General features: G+C 37.7%; 1 protein-coding gene across 6 annotated transcripts in view; it reads right to left on the reverse strand.

The window, feature by feature from the left end:
* Positions 1–16,516, reverse strand: part of GRB14 (growth factor receptor bound protein 14) — a 43,137-nt gene that overhangs the window by 12,819 nt on the left and 13,802 nt on the right. For all 6 annotated transcript variants that reach the window (XM_042041082.1, XM_042041079.1, XM_042041081.1 and 3 more), the window contains exons 2-4: positions 11,865–12,021; positions 7,286–7,407; positions 5,081–5,155 (exon numbers count right to left, since the gene is read on the reverse strand). In XM_042041082.1, coding sequence (XP_041897016.1) covers positions 5,081–5,155; positions 7,286–7,407; positions 11,865–12,021 — 354 coding nt within the window. The remainder of the gene's footprint in view (positions 1–5,080; positions 5,156–7,285; positions 7,408–11,864; positions 12,022–16,516) is intronic.

The following is a 16,516-nucleotide window of genomic DNA, read 5'->3' on the forward strand; positions in this document are numbered from 1 at the left end:
CAACTAAACCAGTGTAAGAATCCCATGCTTCAGACCCTATTTATATAAAACTGCTAATCAGTGCTAACAACAGAAGAAAAAAATTACATCCCTCCCCTCACCCACCATGTTACAAACCAGAGAAAAGAACTGATCTGAGTTAAAATTAACGCAGCAAACCACAAACTCTGAATTACAAAACCATGCAGGTCAGGCAGATATTAGCATAAAAGGAGGGAATAAAGGTCTCTGCACATGAAAGGTACTTAAGTAGGAGCTTTAGTAGAGCCAAAACCAGAGAGACTGGGCCAGTCCTCAAAACAGCTCCTGCCTCTACCCAAGACATCCAGTGGCTTCTCTTCAGCCTTTTCATCAGACATTGCCAGAGGGCAACAGAGCTTTTACCTTGCTGAGGCTTAGACAGTTCTACTCAGTCTGCAAAAGTACCACTAAAAGTGAGCAACCATGTTATTAACTTTATTCTCATTCCATGTAATGCATTCATTTTTATCAGTGTTCTTCCAATAACACTACTCAGAACTATGACTCTACACATATTAACCCCAAATTCTTCTATTTCCATATATGCAAAGGAATCTGTTATTACTGAGCTCTTTGAGGAACCTTCCCTCAGGACTGGTCTGTGGTATCATAAATTCTGTCAAGTCTTATAAAGAGGTATGGAACAAAGGATTTTCTGGTCAATATCTGCAGTTTTCATTGCTGAATTTTCCTCCTATCCACCGCCATTTCCAGAAAATCTTATTTGAGGAGTGAAACAACAGATTACAAGGCAAGAGATGGACTGGCCAGTACTAGATTCCAGCAGAATGAAAAAGTGAACGTGATTTTGGAAGCACACCGAGTTCTCTGGCCACTAAATAATGCAGTCCAACCAAGATACACAAGGTTTCTTTGACTTTTATTATCTTCCTGCCTTGCAGTGAGATGCATGACTGTACCACCTGCAGACCAACCTGAGCTGGTGTGAATGCAGTAACACGAGTAGGTTCCACAGGCCAGGGGAGTGCCCCAGCCCACCACCAGCACTGCATTATGAGCAGCTACACTGCTATTCACCTGAACAGTTTCATTACAGTAAGCCTAGGTACATCTATCTACACGTGCTGCTGGCACACAGCTGTGTGCAAATGCAGTTTAAGCTATTTTAGCCACACTGAAGCAGATGGGTTCGTCTTGGTACATGTTCTGGCTGTTAATCTTCCCATTTGCCACATACTAACAGGTTTACAGGTGGGAAATATAAAGGTTGAACTGGAAAAGAATAAAATCCAGAAACAAAGTCAAATGAAAGCCTTAGGAAAATCTAAACGAGTCAATGTATGCAAAAACAAAAGAGCATCTCTTTAGGCTTTAATGTCTCTGCTGAAGCTGAAAGGAGTGGTTGGCTTCCTGCCTGCACAAGTGTCTTCCCCAGGATTTCTGCCATAAGAGCTTCAAACCAGAAATGCTGTCATGAAAAACACTTTTCTTACTCAGCAGACCAAAGTGGAGGAGCAATACAATGCTAAGTTTCGACAGTCACTGTTGTACCCGTGCTATCAATTAAAATAAAGTAGCAGTAATGCTAGGAAAAAGGCAATCTTAAATCCATCTTTTCCTCTCTAAGACAGCTGAGGACTGAGTGAGAAAATAGAACATGAACAAGCTGTAGTCAAAACCATTAACTGTCAGAAGGATGAGCAGTAAAAATATTTCAGAGTGAGAACTGAATGTCTGTAATAAATGCCAAAAATGAATGATAGTAGAAAAGAAAATTTCCTTGGGCTGTTTTTTGTTTCAGGTTGGTTTTTGTTAGGGGTTTTTCATTGCTCTTTTTTTTTGTTGGGTTTTTTTTTAATAAAGGTACATACAAGTTTGTTATAAGAGGGAATGGATCCCTGTTTATGCAGATAAGAACTAATCATAATAGGACAAAAATAAGAAAAATCCTTAATACTGGAAGAAGAGGGGAGAGCTAAATGATAGTGTGCTGCAGACAGGGACTACTGATCACACAACATGCAGAAATAAACTTGCACCATCTTCCCCACACAGCGAAATACATATCCTGATACGCAGAGTGGTGTCAAAAGCCACCACGTCTGGCAGATAGTGATATAGACAGCACTAAGGACTAGATTACCATTTGATTAGCTGTAAACCAACTCATTTAAAACCAATCTGAACGGGAAACAAAGCAAATAAAAGTCTTGTGTTGCACCCCCCCCCCCCCCCCAACCAAATAAACAACAAATGAAATCAATCAGAAAGTGAAAAAACAACAGAATGGGAAAAACATTGCACTACCTCAGATGAATATAATAATAATGAAAAACACAGAAATCCTAGATGTCACTGAATGCAATAAAGACTGAGAGCTGCATTCCTTACTATAAAACTTATTTGTCTACATGTTAAACATTTTCAATGAAAGAATGGCTGCAGTAGCAGAAATGACATCTGCTAAGGTGGATGCTTCTTGAGCATTTACACAGTGGTTTGGGGAGTTAAAGAAGCCATCATTATACTAAGACTTTGTGAATCATGTTGAATTTGATGACTGATTTCTTCAAAGATGTGATGACAGCCATGATCCAGACCAATACTACTAGGAATGAGCTGGATTTTTACCCTGAACCTGCTGAAAAATTTTGGGGGCACCAAGCAATTCTAGTGAAGAATTGATTCTGAATCTCAATATTGTGTCCTGTAGACTTCAGTCCACCTGAGAGGTTAAGACTGGGAGGCCAACAAAACCTAGAGCGGAAGACAGAGTAAGGCAATGGGGAGATTAAAACAACATCCAGGAGATTGACAAGAGGCTGAAATTCAGTGCAGGTCTGTTTCAGCCTGAAGCCCAGAATGGCAGTCAGGTGAGAAACTGGTTAGGGAAAGAGGGACTTGCTACAGCAGGGAGATTAAAGAAATGAAATCCTGGTTCTTAATAATAATCTTAAAATTTTCACACGATGTTCCTTTTTGACATATTTTAAAACATCCAATTTGCAAAAATAGCCTAAAGCAAGTTCCAAATGACCCAGACTGCCTACCATTAGACATGTACACACAGCGCTGTGTCTCAGAGCAGTTACACCCTGATCGATACAGTGACACACTTCTTCTGTAGGCTAAAGATCTTCATGGCAGCAATTAAACCTCTCTCTTTGGTATACACAGACTAGTAATTTTACTTAGCACATGCTAAATGGCTAGGATGAACCTCTCCTTTGTTTTTGTGGCTCTGTTCTACAAAGATGTTCTGATTCAAAATGATCAGCCAAAATACTCACTCTTCCACTTTCAATGAGAGTTAAGAAAAACATACCTGAAAAACATTTTACCTGCCTACAGCTCAATCCATGAAAGGACGTAAAAGTATCAGAAGTGATTTTTTAATCACTTGTAAGCATTGAATTGTCAAACTAATGTCTCTTTTGATACTTAACCAAGCACATCACAAATAATAATGCAAGCCCATTAACTTGTCTTAATGAAAGTTTCCAAGGAAATAGTGACTCACTGTAAACAATTTACCCAACCGCTTCTGCTGAAATGTGCACAATGGCTGAACAACCCACCAAGGTATTCTCTACTTTGTGCCTATTAAGTTTTATTAGATGAAATACAATTAAACATACCGTGCAATACAAAATAGCAACAGAGGAGAGTTTGCAACATGTTTTTCAAGCTACCAAAATGGGAAGTAACTAGATACATTTAGAATGATTCTTAATATTACCTACCAGCTTTGAACATATTCTAGATCTCACAATATAGGCTTAAAGAAGTTCTGCACAAGAATATATGGCAAACAGTTCTCTTATAAAAGTCTATTACTTTTTTGAACTACTAAATTACATTTGTGAGCAAAAAATATAAAGTTCTATTAACATAGGGGACAAAATTTTCTGAATTAAATGTTTACGTTAGACTGCAAAATTTGTGTTATGTAGGTGGCAAAAGTGAAACAATTTTCATTGGACTTGCAGCAGTTTTGAAATTGCAAAAATTTTATTTAGGTTTGTAAATTTACTTAGAGAATCTAGTGTGTGTCAAATTTAATTTGCAAAAATTTTTACTATATTTGGGATAATCTAAACATCTTGATTAACATCCACTTTCACAAGGATAACTATATTTGGGATAATCTAAACATCTTGATTAACATCCACTTTCACAAGGATATAACTATTTAATATGTAGGAATGCTTTGAGAATTAGTTATTTAAAATTATTTTCATTTACTGGTGGATACTAAGGTAGACCTTATAGTACAGATTTTTAAAGTTGCAATTTCTATGTTCCTTTTACTTCTACCCCAAATATCCTGTGTTATCATGCTGCCTTTCCAATCATTCTTTATCCCCAAAACTCATGCATAGAGTTGCTGTCCTAAGACCAGGGAAAGTTCCTCTTCTATTATTTAATTTTTCTAATGACAAGCAAACAAGAGTGATGTGTATGTTTCCACCTTTATTACTCATTTTTCCCCTCTTTGAAAGCAAGACGATGATCCCTGATATGGTCATTCTGTATTATCATTTCATTTTTCCCACTGTAAATTAGAATCCTGTGTCTGCTTAAAAGATGACTAACACTGAGTGACCTACCATAATTTTTTTGGAAGGCTACAGTAGCCTTCAAGCTAACAAATCATACTAGTCAGTCTAAATTTCCTACTCGTTAAGTTTAACCATTTAACTCTTTTTTATATCCATTTGTGTCACATCACCAGTTCTTCGGTATTCTACCATAGCCTGCTGCTACGTTTGTTCAGCACTCCACCTATTTAAGGAAGAAAAAGGGTCTTTCACCTGAAATACCCAATAAAGGTATTTAATGTTTTCACTGCATTTTTTTCTGTTTTGTTGCTTCTTGATTCTTAAAGGATGTGCAAGTTTCCAAGAGTGGACATAGAATAGCTGCCTGGAAGGAACACATCATTTCATATCTCATGAGGAAAAAAGTTATCAACCATGTCTTGAGTTATTCAAAACCTAGCAACAGATCCAACAGCAATAAGGAACTATGCTCACACAACACACATAATGGGAAATTCTGAGCTGTGCTGGCTCATCTTCATTCAAGGATTATATACCTGTAATATCCCAGAGTGGCTTAGAGCTGCATTGGTCTCACTTGGAAAAGATATCATATGATCTGGAAAAAAGCTCTGTAACGACAAGAATTTGTATCAAAGTTCCGTAAAAATAAATATAAAACTTTTAATCTCTTTTGGATGTGCAATTTAAGTTCTCAATGCAGTGCAAGACACTGCAGGTTCCTTGATCCAGTAATTTAAGCTTACCTTAATATCATCCCAAAATTTTACACATGCTACAAATTGTTTGCTGAAAAAATTAGAATTTTGAGAAAACACTGATAGTCTCAGGAAGAGGGTTTCAGAGACCAGTGTAAATCACACTGCAATATTTGGCCCTTAGTGGGTTTTTTTCTAGTAGTAATTTCTATTGCTGTTGACATACAAGACTTGCCTGGGGATTCAATATGCTACAAAGTAAGGAGGCTATATGCCAACATGCTGAAAAGTGTACTGTTTTCCATTGTTTTCATTACGCTAGAAACCCAGTAAAATATTTTGGAATAATATCTGCTAACACAGAAAAAGTCATCTCAGGTTTTTTTAATCTTCAATTTTTTGTATTGTACAAATTGACAAAAAATCTGACTACATCAACATGGTTAGGTTTAAAAGTCTAGATTTAAAATGCCAGTTTCATTCTCAAGGAAAGTTCAAGGGATAATTTATGGGACAGATCTGTAGCTGGGGTGTTCAGTGTAGTCATGTAGATATGAACCAGACAAGGGTTTGATCATCACAAACAATGTTTTCTCAAGGACTGGACAAGCTTGACCACCCAATGTCCAGCAATTTCCATTTTTAATGAAATTGAACTGCTGGTAGGGTTAATTCATATTAACTCATTCTGATAAAGCATTCTTGCTACAGCTGGGACCAGAACACCCAGAAGAACCCTGCTTAGCTACAGCTGCTGCAGCTGGTGCAGCTGCAGGTCTGCCCTGCTCCTCAGCCAGTTCCACTCACTGGTTAACAATACATAAACTTAATCTATGGAGCCAACAGACAGAAACTGATGCACAGGAAGTTCCAACTGAATATGAGGAAGAACTTTACTATGTGGGTGACCACACACTGGAACAGATTTCCTAGAAAGGTTGTGAAGTCTCTGTCAGTGGAGATATTCAAGAACCCTCTGGATGCAATCCTGTGCCATGTGCTCTGGGATAACTCTGCTTGAGCAGGGAGGTTCACCCATTCTGTGATTCTGTGAAAGCCTCTTTACTAACTGCAGACCATTTCAAGCTTAAAAATTTTTCACTGGTACAGCGATATCTCCATATTTGGGAAAAATCTATCATGATTTGTGCAGAGACACACAGGTGAATAAAAAAAAAAAACTTCTCAGAATTCTTACATTTTTTGTTATCTTTATATTTACCTTTTTATCCTTTTCACAGATAGATAACTTGAGTTCCCTTTCACGTTTTACTTTTTAAGCCCTCAAACAATTCTGGTATTTCTCCTTTTTACATCTGAAACAAGCTGGCTTTGTAAAAGACAGCATTAGGAGTGGTCCAAATACACCATGGAGCAACCAGATGGCAAGTCCCTTCTGCTGAGCCAGGACTGCTTCCATGGCCTGTGCCATCAGCCAAGGTCTGAATCAGCAGCATTAACCTTTGGCAACATCCCTGAGTTACAAGATATCTCTGCTCTCTTTCCATTCCTTATGTACACTAACTTTGGCTTCACTTTCACTTACCCCTAATAGGTTATGGCTGTTCATGGCCTCTTGTGTCCGTTGTCACTTAGCTACAGCGGGGAGAAGCTGCAATTGGGCAGTCCTGGGCCAGAACATTCAATTTTAACTTCAACAATATAATCATTTTTGCTACAGGTGCCCCTCCTCACACTGTTTCATTTTATATTATGTTGTCACTTGATGAAAGCTCACTGAGTTGCAAAATTTTATCTCGTTTTAGGTCCGTGTGCAAATTTCAATAAAATTAAACCCGTTGCTGCTCCCATCACCCCCAAAAATAAAAAATGAACATGGATATTTTACAGTTGTAACAAGGGGACCAGCCAACGATTACATGCACTACAATACATTCCTGTATCTCACATATTCCCCCTCAATTATTCCTTTTGACTCATGTTACACTAAAAAATTTAAACTCTGACTATCTGGATTCAACAAAAAAGACTTTTTTAGCAACAGCAATTGCACAGCTTCACAGATACAATATCAGCACTTACCAGTGGATTTTTAAAAAACTCATATTTTGCATAATTTTTTCTAAAATACAGTTTGGTTTCCTCTTCCATTACCCAATTTGACTGGACTTCCATCACTAATTCATGGTCTTCTATAGCTCTTCCTATAAGAAAAACAAAAAAATCTTTAAAAAAAGCAAAAGCAAATATCAATCTCATGACTAGCAGAAGACAAAGAACTCTCATGATTTACAGATAAAGTGGAGCAAAGTTAAACTTTCATTGAATTTAACTCATTCTTCACTGAATTTAACCAATTCTTGAGTCCATAAAGACAGAGATTAAGGATGCTGTATGAAAATCACATTTTGTAACCAGATTAAATGAAGCAAATAAAACCATAAATTTAGAAAACAAAAAATACCCAAAAATAGTGAAAGAAAAGTAAGCATTTTAAAACCTTGTACAGGTTGCTCTACTCCAAAACTCATTCTTCAGATGCAAGGGCAAAGGATACAGTAAAGAACTGAAGCTCTTAGTTAAAAACAGCATTTTTTTTCCTTTCAGTTTTACAGAGAGAAAGTGCTCCTCTGGGATGACATTTAAAACTCTTAAATGCTTGGCATTGTGACATTTAAGAAAACACCATTTCCTCAAGACTTACTTCTTGGTAGAAAAATAAGACATTGTGCTCACCTCAAAGGATGGGTGAAGATGCTGCTATTTCTTTATTTTTAAGGTGTCACATCAAAAAATATTTTGTAACTGAGTAAACTTACTTTCTTGAAGGTAAACACTGAGTGCCCTCCAAAAAAAGCCCTGGAATCAAATCCCTAAATGGTGACATGAAAAAGCTGCCCTTCAGTTTAGGTAGATCATTTTTGTCTTCCACCTAGACTGGAGAGTTTCTACCTCCCTTTCTATCATCTCTTTATTACTGCTATCTCTAACATGAGGAGTACCTGTTACAATCCAAAACAGTCTCCTTAACTAATGGAAAGTATTTAATGCACATGGAAGATTTAATATTGAAGTATACGACAGAACACATTTCAAAAAGCCTCTTCTCTAACCACCCAGTGGGGAAAAAATTTAAACTAAATATAAAATAGAGACACTGCTCAGCACTATTTCACAGGTAGTGCTTTACAAGCCTACCTGAAAGAATGCAGAGAGTGAAATCAAAATGTAACTGAAAGACACTGATGATGTGCCTAGCCAAGGCACTACCCTGTACTCAAAAGAGGAGCCCTAGAACATGTGTGTTCAGCTGCAGAAGCGAACAGATAACTGTTTACAGTCAGCACAAAAATTTCTCAGTAGAAAAGGAAAAATTTCAAGGTGAAGATAGTACTTCCCTTACAAAGGAGAGCAGTTATGGAAAACTGTTGTGTTTTCAGAGCCTGCCCTGCTCAGGGGAATTGCAGTGGAAGTATGGGACTCCCAGCACCAAGGTATGTGGTGGTAGGCATGACATGGCATCATCCGAATCTAGCACACTTCAGCTGCTTTCAATAATCTTAGACATTGTGAAAATCATTCAAAAATGTGTTTGAATTCAAATGTTAAGATAAAGAGAACACATACCAGAAACACACAGTTCTAAAATATACTGATTTATAGAGCTGCAAGAACTGCTGAACTTCAGATATTTGAAATAGAACCCCTGCTACTGCAAAACTTTGGAGGTGGGGAGGAAGGCTGAGCTTCGTGGCTGACAGGGCAGCAGCAGTGGGCAGGGCGCAGTGAGGACACAACCATCCCTAATGCTCAACAATAGAGCTCTGCACCAAGGGCATACATGTTTGTGAAAACTGAAATATAGAGACCGTGGGTTTATGCTTTGGTTTAGGTGGGAGTTTTGTTGGGTTTTTTTCCTTTTTAAACCTTCACAGCAGATACCTCCACACAGAAATGAAAGTACAATCCAGTGATGTAATTAATGTCTGTCTTGATTAAAAGCAGAACACTGTGCTCAGCTCACTAAGATTCATGCAATTATATCTAATTCAGGAGTATTCAGACAGCTGTTGGATTTTAAAGAAAATGTTCACTAATTGATGGATGAATTATTAATCCACATCATCCTGGAATTTACACAGACACACACATTTGCTCACAGCACTTCTCCTTCCAATACCAATTCACTTAACTTATGAGATAAAAAAGACTTTCCAAATTTATAAGGGTAAAATATACAACAATAACAAACATAACAATCCTAAAATATACAACAATAACAAACATAACAATCCCAAAATAACTCATCATTTGAAAAATATTTGTTCAAGCTACTCATCCAGTTCTTAAGAATTACTTAAAAGCAAGTCAAGGTGAATATGTTAATTCTTTCTAACAAAACCAGATCTAACAATATCGTAATAATTCCATTATTGTTCAGTAGTCTAAAAAAAATATAGAGGATATCTCAAATTGTTTCTTTCCTTGGCCAGTAATGTTGAATTGCCAACCTCATCATCTAGGAAATAATTTTACTTTTAAAATGAAGTATTCACCTTTTTCTAGAACTACACTGAAAGCAGTTGGAACAGTTAGACAACTGCATAGTGAATTAAGGTCTTCAGCAATTTTGAGGATATCAGAATCTTAGGAAAATCAATTTCACTAACTGAAATATTGAAATCTTCCAAGAAATCCTTCGGATTGAAGAAAACACACTACTTGTCAAAAAGTGTACTGTGCAAATACAGAAAGCTGGAGAAACTGTCACTGTTGTTCTGGCATGGTTTGTCAAAGGTGTCTTCTTCAATAGTTACTACACTAACACCAGCTACACTATAAAATATAGAAAACACTTCTGCTATTTATATAGTACTGTTTACTAAAGCCATTTTGCTACCTCTTCTTCTACAGCAGTCATTTACAGCCTCAGCCCAGATTTAACTCTGACCTTACTCTAAGTTGGAAGCATCTTACAGCTGCTACATTCAGTGCAAAAGGTTACAAATATCTTTGAAATGTTACAAAGCAAGAAAAGAAATTTGCAAAAGTTTGTGTCTGCCTTCACAGGATAAAGGAGCATAAAAGGGCAGAAAATAGTTTTAGCTTTTGTAGTTCATCTTTAAATTACAGCTGTTAAACATAATTGAGTCAGAGATGCACAGTCAAGTTTATTTTCAACAAATGCACAAGGCTGGATTGCCTAGATACATTCAGAGAAAGGGACTGTAACAATAGCTTTTAGCCATATTTAAATATCTGGGGGGGAGGGAGGGGGTGGCCGGGGGACATATTTGTGAGGGTGTGTGATTTTTGTTTGTGGTGGTTTTTTTTTAAACAGCACCGGAGTTACCAGGTACCAGTACAGTCTCTTTTGAGAATTAGGAACTCCATGGAGTTTTCTATGTATTTTAGAAAGCAGGAAGACATCCAGAACATCCTCTTTTTCAAGCCACACTTTGCACTAGCAGATGGAACTGCCCTTGAAGTTGCAGAAGTACTATCTTTTTTAGCTCTAGTACAGTGCCAAAGTTCAAGAATAATATGGAAATTTTGAGCGATGAAATTATAACCATATTTCTTATGGAATTTGTCTTCTGGTAGATTTTTTCTAACATAATTTCCTATCAAAACCATACACAATACAGCAGTGAAACACAGTGCTGTAAAAGCAAGTAAGATGTCTAACTTGAGTTTCGGTTCAATATTACATCCCACCAGTGGGCTTCTACACTCATCTCTTGCTGAGTAAAGTCTTTCCTGTGTTCTGCATATTTTACATCTCTGCAAACATCCCCTTTCTCCCTAAAATTAATTTCCCTTATGTTTTTTCATACTGCAGAAGTATACCTATACACTTCAAAAAGGAACAGAGATCAGAAGTTATATTTTGAAACCATAGATTACACATTTTAAACTGTATAATAGAAAAAGAGGGGTTTTACTACACTAGAGGAACACTGATGATGTGAAGGGATTTCAGAATGTCTTGCAATCAGCAACTTAAAATACTACACATGGTATCACTTCAACACAATTCATTGGTTCTATCTGGAAGTTTAGAGGAAGGGTTTTGTTTTCCTTTTAAAGTAGCCCTGCCCCAGAGTTCACCATAAATTTAGCCAAACTGAATGTAGTGAAGGAAAATAATGACAGCCCACTCTGATATTATTTCTGAAGACCGAGTCCTATAGTAAAGATAAAATAGCATTGTGTAACCTCTTTCTGTCCCTGATGTCAGAGATTTCACTCAGGTGTGTTGAGAACAAACAGGATTTTACTTGCAATGAAAATAATCCAAGTCTTTCTAGAGATAAGCAGGAAATACCCATAAGAGGGGAAGAACTGCCAAAGAAAAGCAAGGTAGAGCAAGGAAGAATTTACAGTGAGAATTTTAACTCTCATTTAAGTCTCACTACTATTAGTGTCTTTCAAATCATTCTTACAGATGTAGATCAAGCAGTGTGAAGCAAATGTACCATGAAAAAATCTACTTTATACCTATGCTTTCAAAAATAATCAGAAGCAACAACCCCACAAAAGAACAAATTCACACAAGACTTCCCATCATTTTGTTTCCAAGCCTTCCTATTGGAATTGTACTTCCATGTGAAAATGAAAACCAAACACCTTATTTACCACCATATAATATTAGTCTTACCTAAACCTGTGTGGGTAAGTTGTTCAAAGAGAGTCCAGCTGTGGTCATCAACATAGTGGTTCTTCAATATCAAGAGCTGACACACATCCCTGGCTGTTATATCACTTGGTACTTCCAAAGTTCTGCTAGTATCATCTTCACTATACAGTTTGATTACCTGCAATAAATAAAAACTCTACCCATAAGTTTAATCTTTGCTTTGGTTACTCCATATATGTTGCTCTCTCAACTTCATGACTGAGGCAAGAACCCACACACACAGAATGTAACAAGAAAGGCAGCCATTCCTCTCTAGTGCAATGGCATAATTGAGAACAGAACATCCAAGCAAAGTATATTCCACTTCTAAATTTGGCTACCAGACATCCCTTGCCACTGGACAGACTGGTGCATTAGCTTCAAAAAAAAATGTTAATGGAGAGATAAATAAATGTAGTGAAACTGTTCATCCTTAAGTAAGCTGAAAAAGAAACCACAGAGCATAAACAGTGAAACTCAAGAACTCCATGCCTGCAGAACTGTAGAAAGATTTGATAAAGGAGTTAGTTCAGAGAATGGCAATCGGACTCGAGATGCTCTCAGTCCTGTAGACAATAAAACCAGGAGATGTTACAGAGTGGCTTCAAATTCTGACAAGCAAGAACTGGAGTTCTTGCACACACATCCTCAATATAAAGGGTGTCCAAGATGCTTTTAATTGACAAAATATTCCTCTCAGTTTTTTAATTTATCCATATTCATGAGGATGCAAGACACAACTCTCCTGAAATTCATGCACAAAACCTAAATACCGTTGTAAACCCCTCATTAAACAGAAAGATACAAGTTCTTACTGTAAAGACAAACAAGCCTGTTACTGTCAGTCATTCTTAACAGCTGACTTACTGAATACATGCTCATTTCAAGCATCTAATAAACAACAAGCAATGTATTGTGCCCTAACTTGTCAAGGCAGCTCCTTCTCTGGTTTCTGCTGAAGTTGGTAGGAAAGTGAGCAAGGAACTCCAACTGTATCTCCTGCCACCTGCATCTCTCCCACCAACAGAAAAAAATCCAAAAATAATTTTTAAAAATCAGGTCCTCTCACTCATGCTTTCCAAACAGCAGATCAAGGAAAAAGGACTCCATTTGTAAACTACGCTGAGATTTTAAAGCACACCGATGGCCTTACTCCTGTCCAAAAACCTATTTTTCTCAGTGGAACTAAACAGATACAGCAGTTTGGTTCCAAACTTTGGCCATGCACATTAAATGAGCATGAAGTCCATGATAATTTGCTTTAATATTGCATCTAATAAATGTAGACAGGTCAAGAGTTCCACACAATATGCAGCCACCCTTGCCACAACACCAATCTTCAGGATATGGCAAACATTAAATTCATGCTCTTGAAGTGCTAGAAAATCTCTCCCTACTCACAAATCAACCACCTCGAGCTGAGTCTTTCAAGGGAATTAGGCAGACCTCGAAGAAAGAAGATCCAAGTTTTCCATGGGCCTAAGCTACAGCCTAGTATTTCCATTTAATACAAAAGGCAAAAAGACCACACTGCTAGTGAATTTAATACTGCCAAAGCAGCCATGGGGAGTGGCTATGGTTGGTTTTGTAAGATGTCTATGCTTTGGCAGTGTTCCCACTGCTAAGCAAGAGAGACCAGCAGCAATGCAGCCTGCTTGCAGCAGAGTCTGGTTCCACACACACAACCTAAAGTCCTACTTCAGGCACACAGAAATTATGTTTGGCCATTCAGGATAAACCAGCATGAATTATTTAAATTCCTGAAGTATTTACAATGATTCAAAGATGAAACCAAAGGTGTGTGTGGCAGGGTGCAGAGTGAATGGGTTGGAGGGCTGTAGGGGTGACCAGACAAAACAGTGTCCCATCACCTTAAAATAGGTCCTGCTCTGGGCAGCACTGAAGGTCAGAGACAGCTTCATTGGTCTCTCCAGCAGGTCTTTGTTAGGCTGAACCTAAAGGATTTTACAGACTGAAATGCCAGAAAGGAGAGACACAGTAGAGAAGGGGAAAGCAAAGGAAAGAACTGAAGCAACTTTCCAAGTATTGATGATTGTTCTAAGTCCCTTCCAGCTGAAATATTCTATTCTGTTTCCCAATATTCTTGCAATAAAGCCAGGGTGGGAATCCATGTGAGCACGCTGGCTAGGGACTCTATGGCACAGAGCAGCAACTGCAGTTTTCCCCAGGCACTCATCAAGTTCAGTGATATGCTTGTTTTACAGCAAGAGCACGTACAGCCCATGCTGAGGCTCTTGACGGATATTTTAACAGAAATTCTTTTTAAAAGGGTTAAGAGTCGCAGTGCAGATGACTTCACTCTTATTGCCAAAGAAATAGAAAAAGAGTTTTTAAAATGCTGAAGATGGCAATGCAAGTCATGATAATGAGCTGCCTGTGGCCATTCACCTCGGGGAGCGGGAAGCCTTGGAGGTGGCCTTGGACTACTGGAGCTCAGCTAAAGCAAAACAAAACAACACAACAAAAAAACAAGGAGAAAAAAACCCAGTTTATATTCTCTGTGAGTATTCTCACTCAGCTTTCTCAGTGTAGAGAAACAAATCCTGCTCAAGTCTAAGGTAACACATCACCCCAGCTCACAGCTGTGATGTGGTACCTTGTAAAACTCAAATGCTGTGACATTTTTCTCTTCCTTGCAAGGGATTCAGATGCAACAGAAGACAACAGTCACCTAATAGACTCTTATCAACTTCTGTCACACATTTTGCTTAATGAATTGGTGTAAATCTCATCAGTTAGAGTGACCTCTGAGGGTTGTTTTAATTAGAAGTTGCTCAGTATGCACTTTGTGCTGTGTTTGAAGAAAAGTCTCTTGTAAGATTGCTGGGAATGTACTTATTCCAAGGGGAGTGAATCAGATGAAAGAAGATAAACTCAAAACCCCATTTTTCCTTGGAAATTTGTTGCAATATTTCTCTTCCTAGAAGCAGAGGATGCTCTAAGAATTAAAGCATGGCAGAGCTATGCTAAAGATGCAGCTATGCTGACCTCCTATAGAAATAAGTAAGCTTGAGTGATCACTTTATTTTTATTAGTGGTTCTCACTATGCATTTGGCTGGCCTGTCATCTCCACTTTCTTCCATTTTTTTTCCTCTCAAAAATTTCTCTGAGAAGTAGCACACAAGAAAAGAGCTGCTAATTGAGAACAAGCTCTCCTTACAGTCTTCATTACCCTACACTCTCAAACTTTGTTCCAAAGCAAGCTGTTTTACTTCCCTTGACTATACCTATCAGTAGACAGAAAAAGTTGCCTCAGCAGCACAGAAATCTTCTTTCCGGTCTAGTTTATAAATACATGACTTCAGTTCTTCCCAAGGGTAGAAGAAGAAACACCTCAATAGCTTCTATTTAAGTCACTGGAAGTAAGAAATAAGCAGCACCAAGATCTTCCAAAAAGAGGAAAACACCAAGCTCAGCATGACATCATTTTCACTGCCTAGGGGAGCAGGCAAAGAGGTACAGCATTTCTACATGTTCTCTTTCAGTTTTTCAGTGTACTGAAAATCCGCCAAGATCCCAGAATTATGTGCAGTGCATCTTTATTCCTCCAAAAATTATTTTTATAAGAACTGTTGCTTCAAAATAAATTATTGTTTGTATTTCACTAATCAAATGAGTTCAGAATGTAAAATAAATGTTGACAAATACAGTATAATATTTAACAAAGGAAAAGAAAAAGAAGACCGTAGTTTTTCCAATAAAAAATAACCTAAAGAAGCAAAAAATCAGAAATTTTTTCAAAGGATAAGTAAAAGAGCACATAAGGTAAGTAGTGTGGGAGGAGGGAGGAGAAAGAGAGGCAAGGCTGGGCTCCCCCGAGTCTTCTTCCACACTCAACCATCACCTCCACTACAATAATTAAATAATCTGTCCATAGTCTTTCAAGAGAGGATGTCCAAGTCTGATTCTTCAGAATCTTCATGCCATCTGTTTCGGAAGTTCCAATCTGCAGAAACAGCACAAACATATGCCCTGCACTGAGGAATTTAAAATTTCAAACCAGTCCTAACGTGTGAAAAAAGCCAGGTAGAACCACAGAAAAAGAACCACTAGCACACAGGTTCCATATTTAGGTGCCTACACCAATATGACGTGACATTTATATGATTCTTAATGCTTCTGTATAGCCACTGACACAGTGGGTAGTCAGCACCTTTAAAAAAAAATCAGGCTACTTTTATTTATAAAGATAAAAGCACCTAACTTTAGCTTATGGTTTCTAAAATTATTCCCCCCTCCCCCCAAATAAAACACTGCACATTTTTGTACTTTTATTATCATTTCAGTCACATTTTTGTTAAATGCAGACTTATTGTATGCAAAATCAGGCCTTAAAAAGTCGTACACTCCAGGGTGTCACACTTCTGAAATGTTGCCTCATACTCTGCTAACCCCTCCCTTTAGTGTCACCAACCAGGCTATTTGCCTGCAGCATTTGTTCTCCATCTCCCAATCCTGCTGCCTGCTAGACAAAGTTTTTTGCTAATTAGTATTGGCAAAGGGTAGGGGAATTTGGAGTATATTTTAACTACAATGGAGGTACTTGGAAATTTCTAGCATTTTGAACTTCTTTACGACTTCTAGCAATAATCTGTCTCGGTTTTAGTGAAAA

This window comes from Corvus kubaryi, unplaced genomic scaffold, assembly GCF_017639235.1.
Source record: "Corvus kubaryi isolate FWS band 111438036 unplaced genomic scaffold, C.kubaryi_AGA036_p1.0 37396, whole genome shotgun sequence".
Taxonomy (NCBI): Eukaryota; Metazoa; Chordata; class Aves; order Passeriformes; family Corvidae; genus Corvus; species Corvus kubaryi.